Consider the following 13,320-nt stretch of genomic DNA (forward strand, 5'->3'; position numbering starts at 1 on the left):
ATATCATTACATAAATTAATCCTCGATAAGTCACGTCATTCATTAATCAGGGTTCTGAAGTACATACAGTATGTCATAGATAGATAGATGGATAGATAGATAGATAGAAATTAAGTGACAATATACAGATATATAGACATTTAAATCTAAAATTGGCCAATGAAATATGGCTTCCTTTTAAATAAACAAACCTACCAGGCGAAATAAAGCAAAAAACGATATTTCAGAGTCGGTTTAATAAAGTACCGAGGGCTGAAATTAGAACTGCTCACAAGTCTGCTCTCAATAAAATTCCCTAATAAAGCTATTTAATCCTGTGATGTATTGAAAACCGTGACACTGGGTTGTTGTGTAAGTACAATGCAAAGAATATTTTACACCATTCAATCCATTGAAATGATTATAATGATTTGAAGTTACAGTAATGTTTTATCTCGATGTCTATAGGAACGAAAAGAAATCCTAAACAGAGCCAGCTGATTTTCTCCCTCTAATAGCTGGTGGGATTGAGTCATCCCAAATGACTGTCTGGTAATCTGATTTCTCCGCCGTCTCCTAAAGAGTCCGTGGGGAAATATTCCAGGCGAGAATGAACATGCCAACTCGACCCTGATCTGACCTCTGTGTTCACCTGTGACCTCCTGTGAGGCTTCACGAGAATCCAGATTTATTACCTATCCACTGCAAATCTCTCCAGGATCATGAGTGCAGCTCCAGGATGCTTTCAAGTGGGCATTAGAGGAAAGCACGGCTAAATTAGTTTTCAATCCTGGCCTATATCTATTCCTGACCTCTGTTGGTGGTTTTTTTGTCTTTTCTGTGGAAAAGCATGATCACATTCTTGCATCATGTGATGTAAGAGCCTGAGGCGGTAGTGTTGAGTGGTTTATTTAGGCCTTTGCAAGAGCAAAGTTTCAGATACGTGGGCAGGATCTTCGTAGGCAGAGCCATATTCAAGGTCAAACATAAAAAGTGAAAATTCTGATTGGGGGACTAGATGATAATAAATAAATAAAAATGGCTACATTTGATTTAAACTGTTATTTTTCAAAGATGCAATATTGAAATAAAAAAAGCTATATAGATTTTTTTTTAAAAATATTTAAATGTATAATAAAATGTGCAATAATGAAACTTTTTAATAATTAAATAATTTTATTAAAGAACATTTTAAAATGTTTTATTAAATGAAAAACATTTCGCATGTCTTTTTTATTTGTTAAAAGTAAAATAAAACTATATAGATTTTTAAAAAAAAAAAAATTAATAAACTGAAAAACATTTTGGAATGATTATATAAATATATATATGAACCTACAGGACCATGCATTTGTTGAAATGTGGTCTGTAAACGTCAAGTGGTCATTGAAAGTCACCCCAAAGTTACGGGCTATATATATATATATATATATATATATATATATATATATATATATATATATATATATATATATATATATAGTCCAAGATTTGCCTGGATGCTGGGTGGGTGTACGGAAATGCATTAGATGTACTGTATGTGAGGCTTAAAGGTTTGAATACCACTTATTTACAGAAAAAAGAAAAGAAAAAAAGGAAAAAAGTTCAAAGAAATTGGCAGAGCTGCGCATGGCTGTTGTATCAGGGGGCGGAGGTTATTTCCGGGCCAGAACATTTTAACTAGAAGACTGAAATGAACAAAACAAGCAATATATCTTTGAAATATTACGATATGATTATCACTGTACTCATGTTCATATGAATATCCATTAACACCATATGTCGACCCCCACCCCCCACCCCCCACCCCCAAATACTATACCATGCTGGAATTATAGTAATTCCAGCATGTGGTGTGGTTAAATAATTTCCCACACACGGGCACGGATTCCTGCTGTGTCTTCTCAACGTGTAGTCAGAGTTAACGGATCTCGCTGCTTTCATGTAGGAAGCTGCAGGCCTGCTTTGACCTCTATTGAATCGCTTACCAAAGGGGAGTCATTAGAGCGCTGAACTCCTTTCATGGTGCTAAGTTGATTTGAGTTCGGCGAGGAGATTAAAGAGCGTTTCGGAGGACTGGCGTGAAGCTGTGATCCGCTACTGATGTGTCGAATCTTTAATACAGGAAGTAGGAAGCACGTCTAGGAAAGGATGGAAATACCTTATGAAAGAAATACCCTCTGCTTTGCTAAAAGCAAGAGCTGTACAGGTGATTTTACCCAAAACGTCGATCCTAAATGTTTGTTTTAGTCACTCAGTTGCCCCCATATACTCACACAAGTCACACACAGCGGTTGCATTAAGCTATAGATAGAGTATATCATAAAATGAAGCCAATATTATAAAGAAAGTTATGTCAAACAACTCCAACTTACAGTTTTAATTCATTTCCAATTATATTTAAAAAAAAAAAAAAAAAAAAAAAAAAAGCCTAACTATGACTTGATACAATCCTACAAGGCGAAGAAGGATGGGTATTGCTAATCATGATAGCTAGCTTGCTAACACATTGTGAGGTATTTTAGCTAGCCAAGAGCATGGACGCTCAACTGTGCTCCACAATGATCCAAAGCATAAGAGTTATGGGAAGCGTTTAGTCGCAGTTATTGCTGCTAAAGGTGGCACCACCAGATTTTACGTTATAGCAATTCGTTTGTCATTCGTTGGGTGATAGGTGTTGGAGAACTTTTTTTTTTTTTTTTAGCTTCAACGGAATCTAAAAAATAAAAACGGTACTACGTGTTTACTCGGGTCGCTTTCGTTCTGTGCTGTGTTTCGTTTGAAGGTCTAAAACGATCGATCCAGAGATATTACACAAAAACAGAAGAAATCGGGTTAATACTCTTTCACAGCAGTGTAAAAGTAATCCTAGCGTGCATGACAAAACCTAGCACGTGAGCGAATTCTAATTCTTCTTCTTTCTTTTTTTTTTTTCCGCTCTGCTTTTCCTTTGATTCCTTCAGTCATTTTCATTCTCTTCAGGGCGATCTGAAACTGAATCAAAAGTGTTGATTAGCAGATCACTTGGTTTGTATTCAGCAGGAACAGTAGAGTAATAGCGCTAGTCTAGAAACGCATATTTAAAAGCCTGTAATTTGATCCGACTTTGCCGGGTTGATATTCCGCTCAGGCCGGTGTTAAAACTGAGCGTCTGAAGTGTTGTGGAGTGCGTACACGAATCACAGCATGTCTACGAATTTGTGTCCTGCATTCATGAAATCTGTGCTGGGTTGCTGAGCTCTGTGTGTGTGTGTGTGTGTGTGTGTGTATGAATGTAGAACCCTCCCTGCAGTGTTTTATAATGATCTACAGACCCAAGCATCACAAGCCAATTGTAGATACTTCCTATAGCTCATGTACACAAAATAGAGCTGTATTAGTGCGCTCCTCTAAGCGTGTTCAGCCACCATGTGATTATTCTTGATTATTTTCCGATTACAACACACTCCCAAACTTTATATTAATGCTACAGAAGTGCCACCTGTATGGGATCTTTTTTTTTTTTTTTTTTTTTTTGGTGAATTTTTGCAGTCTTTATCTATAATCCTTAAATAATATATAACACCGGAACATTGCCGAGCAGCGCGGCAGATTTTAACCGTGTAAATAAACTTGTATATTTCCCCAGCCTTGAGTGATATTATTAATGCTGTTTAATGATTAATAGATACCGCATCACCATTCATCCATCTGTCTTACTTTTATTGGTGTGCAGGTCGTATTTCTTTTATCTTTGGGCGAAAATTCCATCGTAAATGAGGCCTAAAAGGCTAACAGTGAGACACCGCCAAGCAATTAGAGAAGTGTGAGATGGAAAACATCCAGCTGGGGTTCCCTGTAGCTCGGGTCTGAAATTAGTCTTGATCAAGCAGCTGTCTTTATTATGGGAACTCATTGAACGTGTCAGATAGATTTGCATATAAATGGTCTCCCCTGGCCAGACGAAAGGATGCGGGGCTGGCACAGCCGGCTTGGACACGTCTCTGTCGGACAGGTTAGCGCTTATGAGCAGCTTGTGCCGTTGAGAAACGAGTCGTCGTGCTCAAGCCTTGGTCGGCATGTCAGAAGTCCATTTTCTGGACGTCAGGAGAATGTTTATTGGCTTTTACACTATTAACACAATACGACATGCACTGTTGAGGTACTTAAAACTGGGTTATAACACTTATTTCATCATGAACCTTCCTCTGTAGGATTGTAAACGACTTACTTACTGTGTTTTTTAGACTCTTCCTGTCTCTTCGAGCTTCTATTCTTTGCAACCAGACACCTTGGTGAATGTTGGCCGGCCCTAAATGAGTTTCCTGAGATTCATATAATGGAATATAATGGAACGATATAAAAGCGCATAGTCATGCTAGCTGGCTAAATGCCCATCTCTTATCCGGGTTAGCTAGCCAAACAAACAAGTTTTGTTTATCTGCCTAATGCATCGTTTAAGAATTATAATGATGTTTACATCGAGAAAATATTTGTAATCATTTTAATTTACCTCATTTATAACCAGTAAACTTGTAGAGAGAAGCCATGTAGAGTAGCTTGTGCTGTAGAGCTCATAAAACGCTACACTGAATTAAATTACGGCACGTTTCTCCAAAAACATTGGAGTTTAAGCTTAAAGATACGTAATGTAGTGTGCTGCATGCAGGGCTGTGAACCACTTGCCCATTACCTATTGCCACCATCACCTCCGGCTTGCTCATTAGAGACAAATTTCATATTTCAAACGTATATGTGAATTTCTATAAAGCTGCTTTGTGAGAACGTCCATTGTTAAACGTGCTATCTAAATGAAACTGAATATTTAACGTTTGTCATGCTAGCTTGCTCAATGCCCATCTCTATATATTAAATCCCGCAGGGCCCCCTGGTGGCCCGGGGGTCCTAAGTGACCGCTTATACCTCTCACAGCACGTAATGTCCTATATATCCTATGTAAATATGAAAGATTTATGTTTCTTGTTGTGTTTGTATTCCTAGCAAAATACCGTTTTAGATTTCCCATCATAACCCCCTCCCTCCCCCCCACAACCTTAAACTGGTTCTCATGCCTCACAGCTGATAATTACAAAAGAAAAAGAAGAAAAAAAAACTCTGAGTAATCCGGACAGACATCTGATTTGGTTTATTTTCCATCTATTTTCTAGAAACACGAGTACGGTATCTCATTTGCGGAGTCCATGCTTCTCCCGTGGGTCCGACAGATCTTCCAGATACCAGACACCTTTCTGTTTGTTCACCATCAGTCATTATGCTAAAGCCACGACAAGTAGAAGCCTGTTCTCTCAGCAACGCTTCGATTACACGCGCAGGAAAAGCTGAGGAGCCGCTTCCAGCAGTTCAGCTCTGAGGATGCATGCATTAACCATCTGTTTCTTCTGCATCGATAGCTCGCAGTAATGATTAGCCAAAGAGGAAGAGCTACTTTAATGCGTCTGTTGCATAGTGATGGATAATGGATATCGATGACCACGGGCCCATAATAATGCATTATAGAGCATTCTGGTGTAAATGTGGTCGCTCAGCAGTTAAAGCTCAGAGATAGACACCAGAAGGTAGTGAGTTCAATCCCAGGAATGCCACAGAGCCGGTGTTGAACCTTAACTGCTCAGTTATTGCTTTGGCCCGGTGGATAATGTAGTGTCGTGTATCAGAGCTACGAAATAATGGTGCATTTAAAACCATCTGTCTATATTTTTATGTGTTTATACCAGGAGGGTGCGTTTACAATGCACAGTGTCTCTCAATTCATCTCAATTCTGTTCTCTAGGTAACGTAAATGCTGACCTAAAGACATTTCTTTGAAAGACAAACACACGTTCATGCAGTGAGTTATGGATACGTGCAACAATATACAGTATATAAATTATCATATCAAGTCTGCTTCACTGAGCGTCTCTGTGGCGCATTAGAATATCCAGCACAGTCCAGGAACAGTGTGTGTGTGTGACTGTATACGTGTGTGTGAGTGCACCTGCTGCTAAGCGTCAGACTCACGCTTTATCTTTGTCACACTGAATCCGAATCAACCAGCTGGGAAAAATGAAAATGACTCGGGCTAGCGGAAACGTGCTGCTCTCCCTTACCTCGGGCTTTTTCCACACATTTTGGGCACATTTGGGACGGCGGAATCTCGTCATATCTCAGTCTCGGAGGTGTTTGGACAGGGAAGTTACTGGCAGAAGAATTAGGTAGACATGTTCTCAATTGTTGAGTAGATTTACATACACAAAATAACCCAATAACTGCCAGAAAATACAGTATTTTCAGGAATAATTCGCAACCCACATTATCAAAGTGATAACATCTAGGGGTCCAAGCACCAAAGTCAAGCTCAGACCTAATGTGTTGTGTTGGTGGATATAAATAAATCATTTGAATGAAATAATTCCGTCCGCTCTAAATTCTGTACTTGACGATATTTCATGCTGTGCTACAATCGCTCGGACCAATAAACTAATTCCGGCCCTGCTTTTTAAATGTTTAAACAACCGCAACATATGTGTACGTTTACATTCCAGTTTTGATGCGTCCTGAAAGGTTTTATTCGACTGGTTTTACTGGAAATTGCCTTTTCATGATGTACTGTGGATTGATTTTTCTCCTCGTTTCTACTGATGTCAAGCCACGCGCACACATGCGGTTTTACAAGTGGTGACGTGAGCTATAGTGAAATATAATTATTAAGGATATAACACAATGTCTCTCATTATCTCTCATATCAGGTCAGTGCTTCGAATGTCCGTATTTTTTATTATTAAATGTGAAACACGAAGAGCTAATGTAATGCTAAAGTGTGTTGATTTACGAAGATCCCGATAACTGCTGAATTAGCTAGCGAGCTATTATTAATCTACTGAATAAACTACTAAGGACATGTTCTTTAACATTTAGTCATCGGAATTATAGTACGAACGTTCTCCGGCACGTTTTTCTCTCCGGTGTTTGTAATCTAAGGTACAATGATCTGAGAATCCCAGGTAGACCTAGGTAACGTTGGCTTTCCACATTCCTCAATGCATTGACTGTCCTGCTGTTAAACTTGTTTGTGTGTGTGTGTGTTTTATTATTATTATTATTACCTTTTTAAGAACAGCAGCCTGAGCAGGCGAGCAAAACTGAGTACCGACCAGAGCATGACTTAGCATAAGAACTGGTCATTAACCCAGCGTGCACATAAACATTATTCTGTGCCGAGTAAAGATGCGTTAACGATCTGTGAAAGTGGCTCAGGCTGTTGGGGGAATTTAAATGACCATCCATTGGATCCGTTTGTCCCAGGGGTGAGCTTCATCCTTAATTGAAGATGGAGGCGAGCCGATGCAGGTCTCCGTTCGGGCCTAATGACATCCACACACCACCTTTCCCATCGCCATTCACTTAGTGTCCGCAGTATCCTATTAGCTGTTTCCAACAAACTCACCACAGGCAACTCCGGCATACAGAGCAGGCGTGGACATGAATAACAGCAAACTTTTCTCATTAAATCACAAAAAGGTTAGGCTTTAAAAGACTAGCTTTATGCATAAAGAGCTGAAATGAGCTTAAATGTCAAGAGAATACATGCTGTTGCTGTTTTCTTTTTAAAAAAATAAATAAATCAGATAACTCAGCCAAACCTTTAGTCTATAGTCACTGATGCAGTACCGTATGTAGTGTATTAATCTAATCATGCAAGGTATATACATGATGTAACAAGACATACAAGGTTAAATGGATTAGAAAATGTGTAATTGTGTCATAGTGAATTTTTCTGTACGGAGATGTTTATTTCACATTTATGGAAGGAGTCTCCAGTTTCACTGAGCAGAAGATCGGGTTCCAGTCCTGTCAGCCAAGAACGGGAATCTACAGTGGGCCCCGAACCTGGATTTTTCCCGGTTCTTCAACTGTCCAGTTCAGAAATACTCAAACCGGACAATGAACTATCCCGTGCTCAAACTCACGGAGATCACGTCTTGTTTTTTTTCTCCCTGATTCTGATGTTTGATGTGAACATCAACTGAAGATCTCGACCTGTATCCTTACGATTTCATGTGTCACGCTGCTGCTACGTCATTATCGCATAAACGTCCGAATGTACAGGTGTTCCTATTACAGTGGCGTTTATTAAATGCAGTCGTAGGAAAAAAACAACCCGGTGGAAACTCGCTGGTCCTGCGAAGAATCAGTTGCTGTCTCAGAACTGAATCTCAGAGCAGACTCTACCAAAAAGACAGTTCTACATGGTTGTTTTCATGTCAGTCATTCACAAAACCGTGGAATAAATAAAAGAACCTTCTCACATCTCTAACGCAAGCATAAGAGGTGAAATGCATGAAGTGCTTGAACGGATTTCTTCTTCATACTCGTATTCGTGTAGTGGCTTTCTGGCTTTTCATCTTGAATACGAAACGTGCAAAGCATTCAAGATTCGAACGTATTAAAGCTATTTCTTGAGAAGCCCAACATGTGCTTTTAACAGCCACCAGTGGATGAAAGACAGGGATGGAAGGAATGCCGGGGAGAGAGAAGAAGAGGTAAGGGCCAGGCTTTGATCACTGGATTGTAGAACCACACACACACACACACACACACACACACACACACACACACAGGTCTGAGGCTACCGAGGAGCGTAGCTTTAAATTCCTCCGTGCGTTCTCTCCGGGTCCATGAAATCATTAAATCTCAGCAGATGTAAAAACAAATCAGGGGACACGTCCGGGCCACCGATCGACACTTCTTATTAGGCGAGAGAATGCTAATTTCAGAGTCCTCATCTCCTGCCGTGGATTCTTTCGTAGCGGAGATAACACTGATCTCAATGTTAAAGACAATGTCATGTGTCTACAGTGCTCTCCATTCAGATTAGATGACATTATGTCGCTCATTACACTTTACGTAAGGAGGAAAACACTTCGAGGCATGCTCATATAGGAAAATAATCAGTGATGCGGCGGTGTGATGCTACGTGTGAGTGTGAGTCACGGAAATTGGAAATTATAGGTTAGGGGTTTTCATGTCTCTTATACCACGGCGGTTTGCAAATGATTACAAAATGACGCGTCGTAGTTTTTTTTTTTTTTTATCCGTTTATAGTTACATTTAATGTTGTGGAACCTCTCAGAAACATCAGCTATAGTATAAACAGTCATTCCTTCAACAGCTTCTCTCTCTCTCTTTCTCTCTGAGATGCAAATTCATCTGTTCTCAAGGCTTACCTGTGTTGCACTGATCTTGGAGACTCCTTCTCTTCAGAAAGCTTCACAATATCAACATTTACATACATTTTACACGCATCTGTTTGCGCGGAGCGTCCGCCGTACAAGCCGACATGAACGAGCTGTTACTATGGAAACGGCGACGTATCAGAACGAGCGCATTAATACGAACCTGTGATCCGCAGCTGCACTACCGTCAGAGCTGCTGTTATGGAAAGCCAATCGACACCTTCCGAATTCGACAATTACACACTACACAATCATTTCTCAAGCTCAAAGTAAAAGTTACTCTCTCTACCAGTTAAGAGGATCGTGGCTTTATGATGATTTGGAAAAACAAACAAACTTGGCATTAGATCTGAGTGGGCCAGATGGAAATGTCATGGAAAAAATAATGAAAGAATCTCTCGTCTTGGAAGGGCCATCATTGTTTTTTCTCGTGCAGCTGAGAGTAAGGTCAGTACAGATGTTGAGTGTAAGAAACCAAATATGAAAATTTAAATGCAAACGATGGCATAATTGCGGTTCGGCTATTTGCAAATTAGACTCCACCGTGAGTTCAAAGTCCAGATGCTGTCTGCGATCAAATTCTCATACTTAAACAGTGTCTCGTAATGAAGAAGAAGAAGAAGAAGAAGAAGAAGAAGAAAAATAAGCGAAGAACGGTGATAGTGTCGGCGAATAAAAGGTACGTTTTCAGCTGCTGATTTCCAATGTCTGACAGCAGCGCAGAATAATCCATCTCCCAAAATGTCAGGACCACCAGCAGACCAGCAAGTGCATGTCCTGTGGACCACATGGTGCTTTAAACATAGCAAAAAATCATTTAGCTTAGAAAATAATATCAATAATATGCACTTATAAACCGCATGAAAACTCTTGTAATAAATTCAATAGGTTTAGGATGTAATACGCTGTAGGTTGTGGGTTGTTTTTCCCATCCATCCATATTCCATACTGCTTATCCTACACAGGGTCGAAGGGGAGCCCGGAGCCTATCCAAGGGAACTCGGGGCACAAGGCGGAGAACACAGTGGAAATGCCGATCAGCCTACAGCGCATGTCTTTGGACTGGGGGAGGAAACCGGAGTACCTGGAAGAAACCCCTGAAGCACGGGGATGACATGCAAACTCCACACACACAGGGCGGAGACGGGATCCGAACCCCCAACCCCGAATATTCAAGGCGAGCGTACTAACACTGCGGGTCATATCGATTTATTTCTATTTATTTATTAGAATTCCTCAATTCGGAGATGTTCATCTTTACAATAAAACTGTTTATTCTCAAAGTCCAGTCACTTGATTTGACATCTGCATAATAAAATCGTGAAAGCAGCAGTCTCGGTCAGGAGGAAGCCTTCGAAAAAAAAAAAAACGTTAATAAAACAAACAAACAAACAAACAAATAAATACATAATCTGCTTTACACATCAAGGGTTCGATCAGTCAAAATGATTTATAATAGATACAATAAAGCAGATTCACCTAATTTACTGTACAGTCATTTACTTCTTTAATACATCTATTACAATTACTCCAAAGTATTATTTAAAACAAACAAACGAACTAAAAATATCGCTCAACATCTCAGAATCAAAAACTGTGTCGGCCATGTGAAAATACAATAGTACACAGACACGAGCACAAAGCCAAACATGAGTAAAACTTAGCTGTATCCTAATTGCCTCATGATTGGACACACAGTGCACCATGTAGTGCGAAGAAGCAAGTATTAACTACCCTATGTAGTGCACATATCAAGGGAGAAAGGATTGATTGGGTACGCTGTCCGTTTATGTGCGAGTTATTATTTTTTTAAAATAAAACGCACTCCTGTAATAAATATAGCGTTAACATTGTAATAAAATCATAATTAATATTGTTTATTTATACATATGTTTATTTTCTATAATAATAATAAAAATAAAAGGCATACTGATACCGGTGGCGAATGGGTGCTGAGGAAGCCCCGCCCCTTACGGAAGTGACGAGGACCAATCGGAACGCTGTGGAACAACGTCACGTCAGCAGACGTCGTGCGGGGATTGGTATGCTAGCTACATTGAAACAATCCGAACAACTCAAGCGCTCCAACATTTCTCTCTCTCTCTCTCTGTCTCTCTCTCTCTCTTTAAATTGTAGCACCGCAGCGCTTCACGGCGCTTTTATCCCTGTTTCGGCGTCTGCGCTGTTTACCGGAACACACTTCCGGAGACGGTAACGGAGCGAGCGCGTGAACTTGTCGGTGTGTAAGTTTATCTCACGTTACTTAAAAGTCGGCTGCTGTAAAGGCGAGTGTGTAGCGCTCGCGCTCCAGTGCTGGACTGTTTTCTCTTTTTAAAAAAATAAATAAAAGGAAATGTGTAGAAATGCAGGAATCGGTTCGGATTGATCCGGACGAGTTCCCGGTTCTAGACTCGGTCGGTCTCTCTCTAATAAAAAATATATATATATGTATATAATGAGGCTTAAAACATATTGAGTAATATGGCTCTTTGGACCTGCATGAACAATGTTTCCAATTTCTAAGGAAAGGATTCCTGCTTTCGGTTCTTCATGGACTTTTTCAGGGGGTCCCCCCCCCCCCACGAGGAGACGTTTTTCCTTCTTCTCGTAATGCTCATTTAATATAAGAGACTCTAAAAGAAGCATGCTTATATGGTTTCTAACCATGCACGGAGTCTTATAAGCGTGCATACCGGCACTGATTCAGATTCAAGTGAAGCTACACGTTGAAGAGGGGAGGTAAGTGCACTGTAAGTAAAAGTCGCCCACATGCTCTGGTTTTGGGAACTGGATCAGAAAAGCATTGAACCCTTGCAGGCTGGTGGAAGATGGCTGTGCTTCCCAGTAGGAGTGGGTGAGAGCACAACCTCAGGGCGCATTGGATCTACCGATAAAGATCTCGACCCGGACCGAAGGACACATGCAGGCCAAAAAGCGGTATTTCATCTTGTTCTCTGCCAGCACCTGTCTCGTATTGCTGCTGTACCTCGGTGGGGTGCAGATCGCCGAAAGGAGCCCGGGTGGCAGCAACCGGCGTGGCCCGGAACCTCGCTGGCCCAGATTTGTCGAGCACCTCCAACCTTTCCGTACGTCGGAGCAAAACGAGGACGACGTCCCGACCTCGCCGCGGGACAAGAGAGATGCCGTCTCCGGATTATACAAGGGCCGGATGTGCCGCATGGACTCGTGCTTTGACTTCTCTCTGTGCAAGAAGAACGGCTTCAAAGTTTACGTCTACCCTCAAGAGAAGGGCGAGAAGATCTCGGAAAGCTACCAGAACATTTTAGCTTCGATCGAGGGTTCTAGGTTTTACACGTCCGACCCGGGGCAGGCTTGCTTGTTTGTCCTGAACCTCGACACCCTGGACCGGGACCAGCTGTCCCCGCAATATGTCCACAATCTGAAAGCGAAGCTCCAGAACTTGAATCTATGGAACGACGGCAGGAATCACCTGATTTTCAATCTGTACTCTGGGACGTGGCCGAATTACACGGAGGACTTGGGTTTCGACATCGGCCAGGCCATGTTGGCCAAGGCCAGCATCAGCACGGAGAACTTCAGGCCCAACTTCGACGTTTCCATTCCTCTGTTCTCTAAGGATCACCCAAGGACAGGAGGGGAGAGGGGGTACTTGAAATACAACTCCATCCCGCCGTTTAGGAAGTACATGCTGGTATTTAAGGGGAAGCGCTATCTGACCGGGATCGGTTCGGATACGCGGAACGCTCTGTACCACGTCCACAATTTCGAGGACGTGGTCCTGCTCACCACCTGCAAGCACGGCAAAGACTGGCAGAAGCACAAGGACGCGAGGTGTGACCGGGACAACGCCGAATATGACAAGTAAGTGGACTTTGCTTTGGTGTTCCAGCAGTGGCCTGTATATTTAGCACAAGTCTTTATTTTAGGAAATATAACATCAGCTGTCATGTCTGCTCGCATGGAAACGGTAAATCGAGATCGTTTTGGCGATTCATCGCTCGGCTGCTTTGATCTGCAGGCAGCGAGGAAGCAACTAAAAGTAAATCTGAAAGTAGCTCTGTTAACCTAATCAGGCAGCAACTCGAATCGTTTTGCTCTCTATTCTCGCCTCGTGGCCTTTCGAGTGGAATTTGGGAGGATAGTCTGC

At 41.4% G+C, this 13,320-nt stretch overlaps 1 protein-coding gene across 2 annotated transcripts in view; it reads left to right on the forward strand.

The window, feature by feature from the left end:
* Positions 1-11,146: 11,146 nt before the first annotated feature.
* ext1a (exostosin glycosyltransferase 1a) overlaps positions 11,147-13,320 on the forward strand; it is a 53,210-nt gene continuing 51,036 nt past the window's right edge. Inside the window, exon 1 of one of the 2 annotated variants that reach the window (XM_017453678.3) lies at positions 11,147-13,034. In XM_017453678.3, coding sequence (XP_017309167.2) covers positions 12,112-13,034 — 923 coding nt within the window. In that variant the 5' untranslated portion in view covers positions 11,147-12,111. The remainder of the gene's footprint in view (positions 13,035-13,320) is intronic. The other variant, XM_017453676.3, reaches the window with a different exon arrangement.

The sequence above is a fragment of the Ictalurus punctatus genome, chromosome 23 (genome assembly GCF_001660625.3).
Source record: "Ictalurus punctatus breed USDA103 chromosome 23, Coco_2.0, whole genome shotgun sequence".
NCBI lineage: Eukaryota > Metazoa > Chordata > Actinopteri > Siluriformes > Ictaluridae > Ictalurus > Ictalurus punctatus.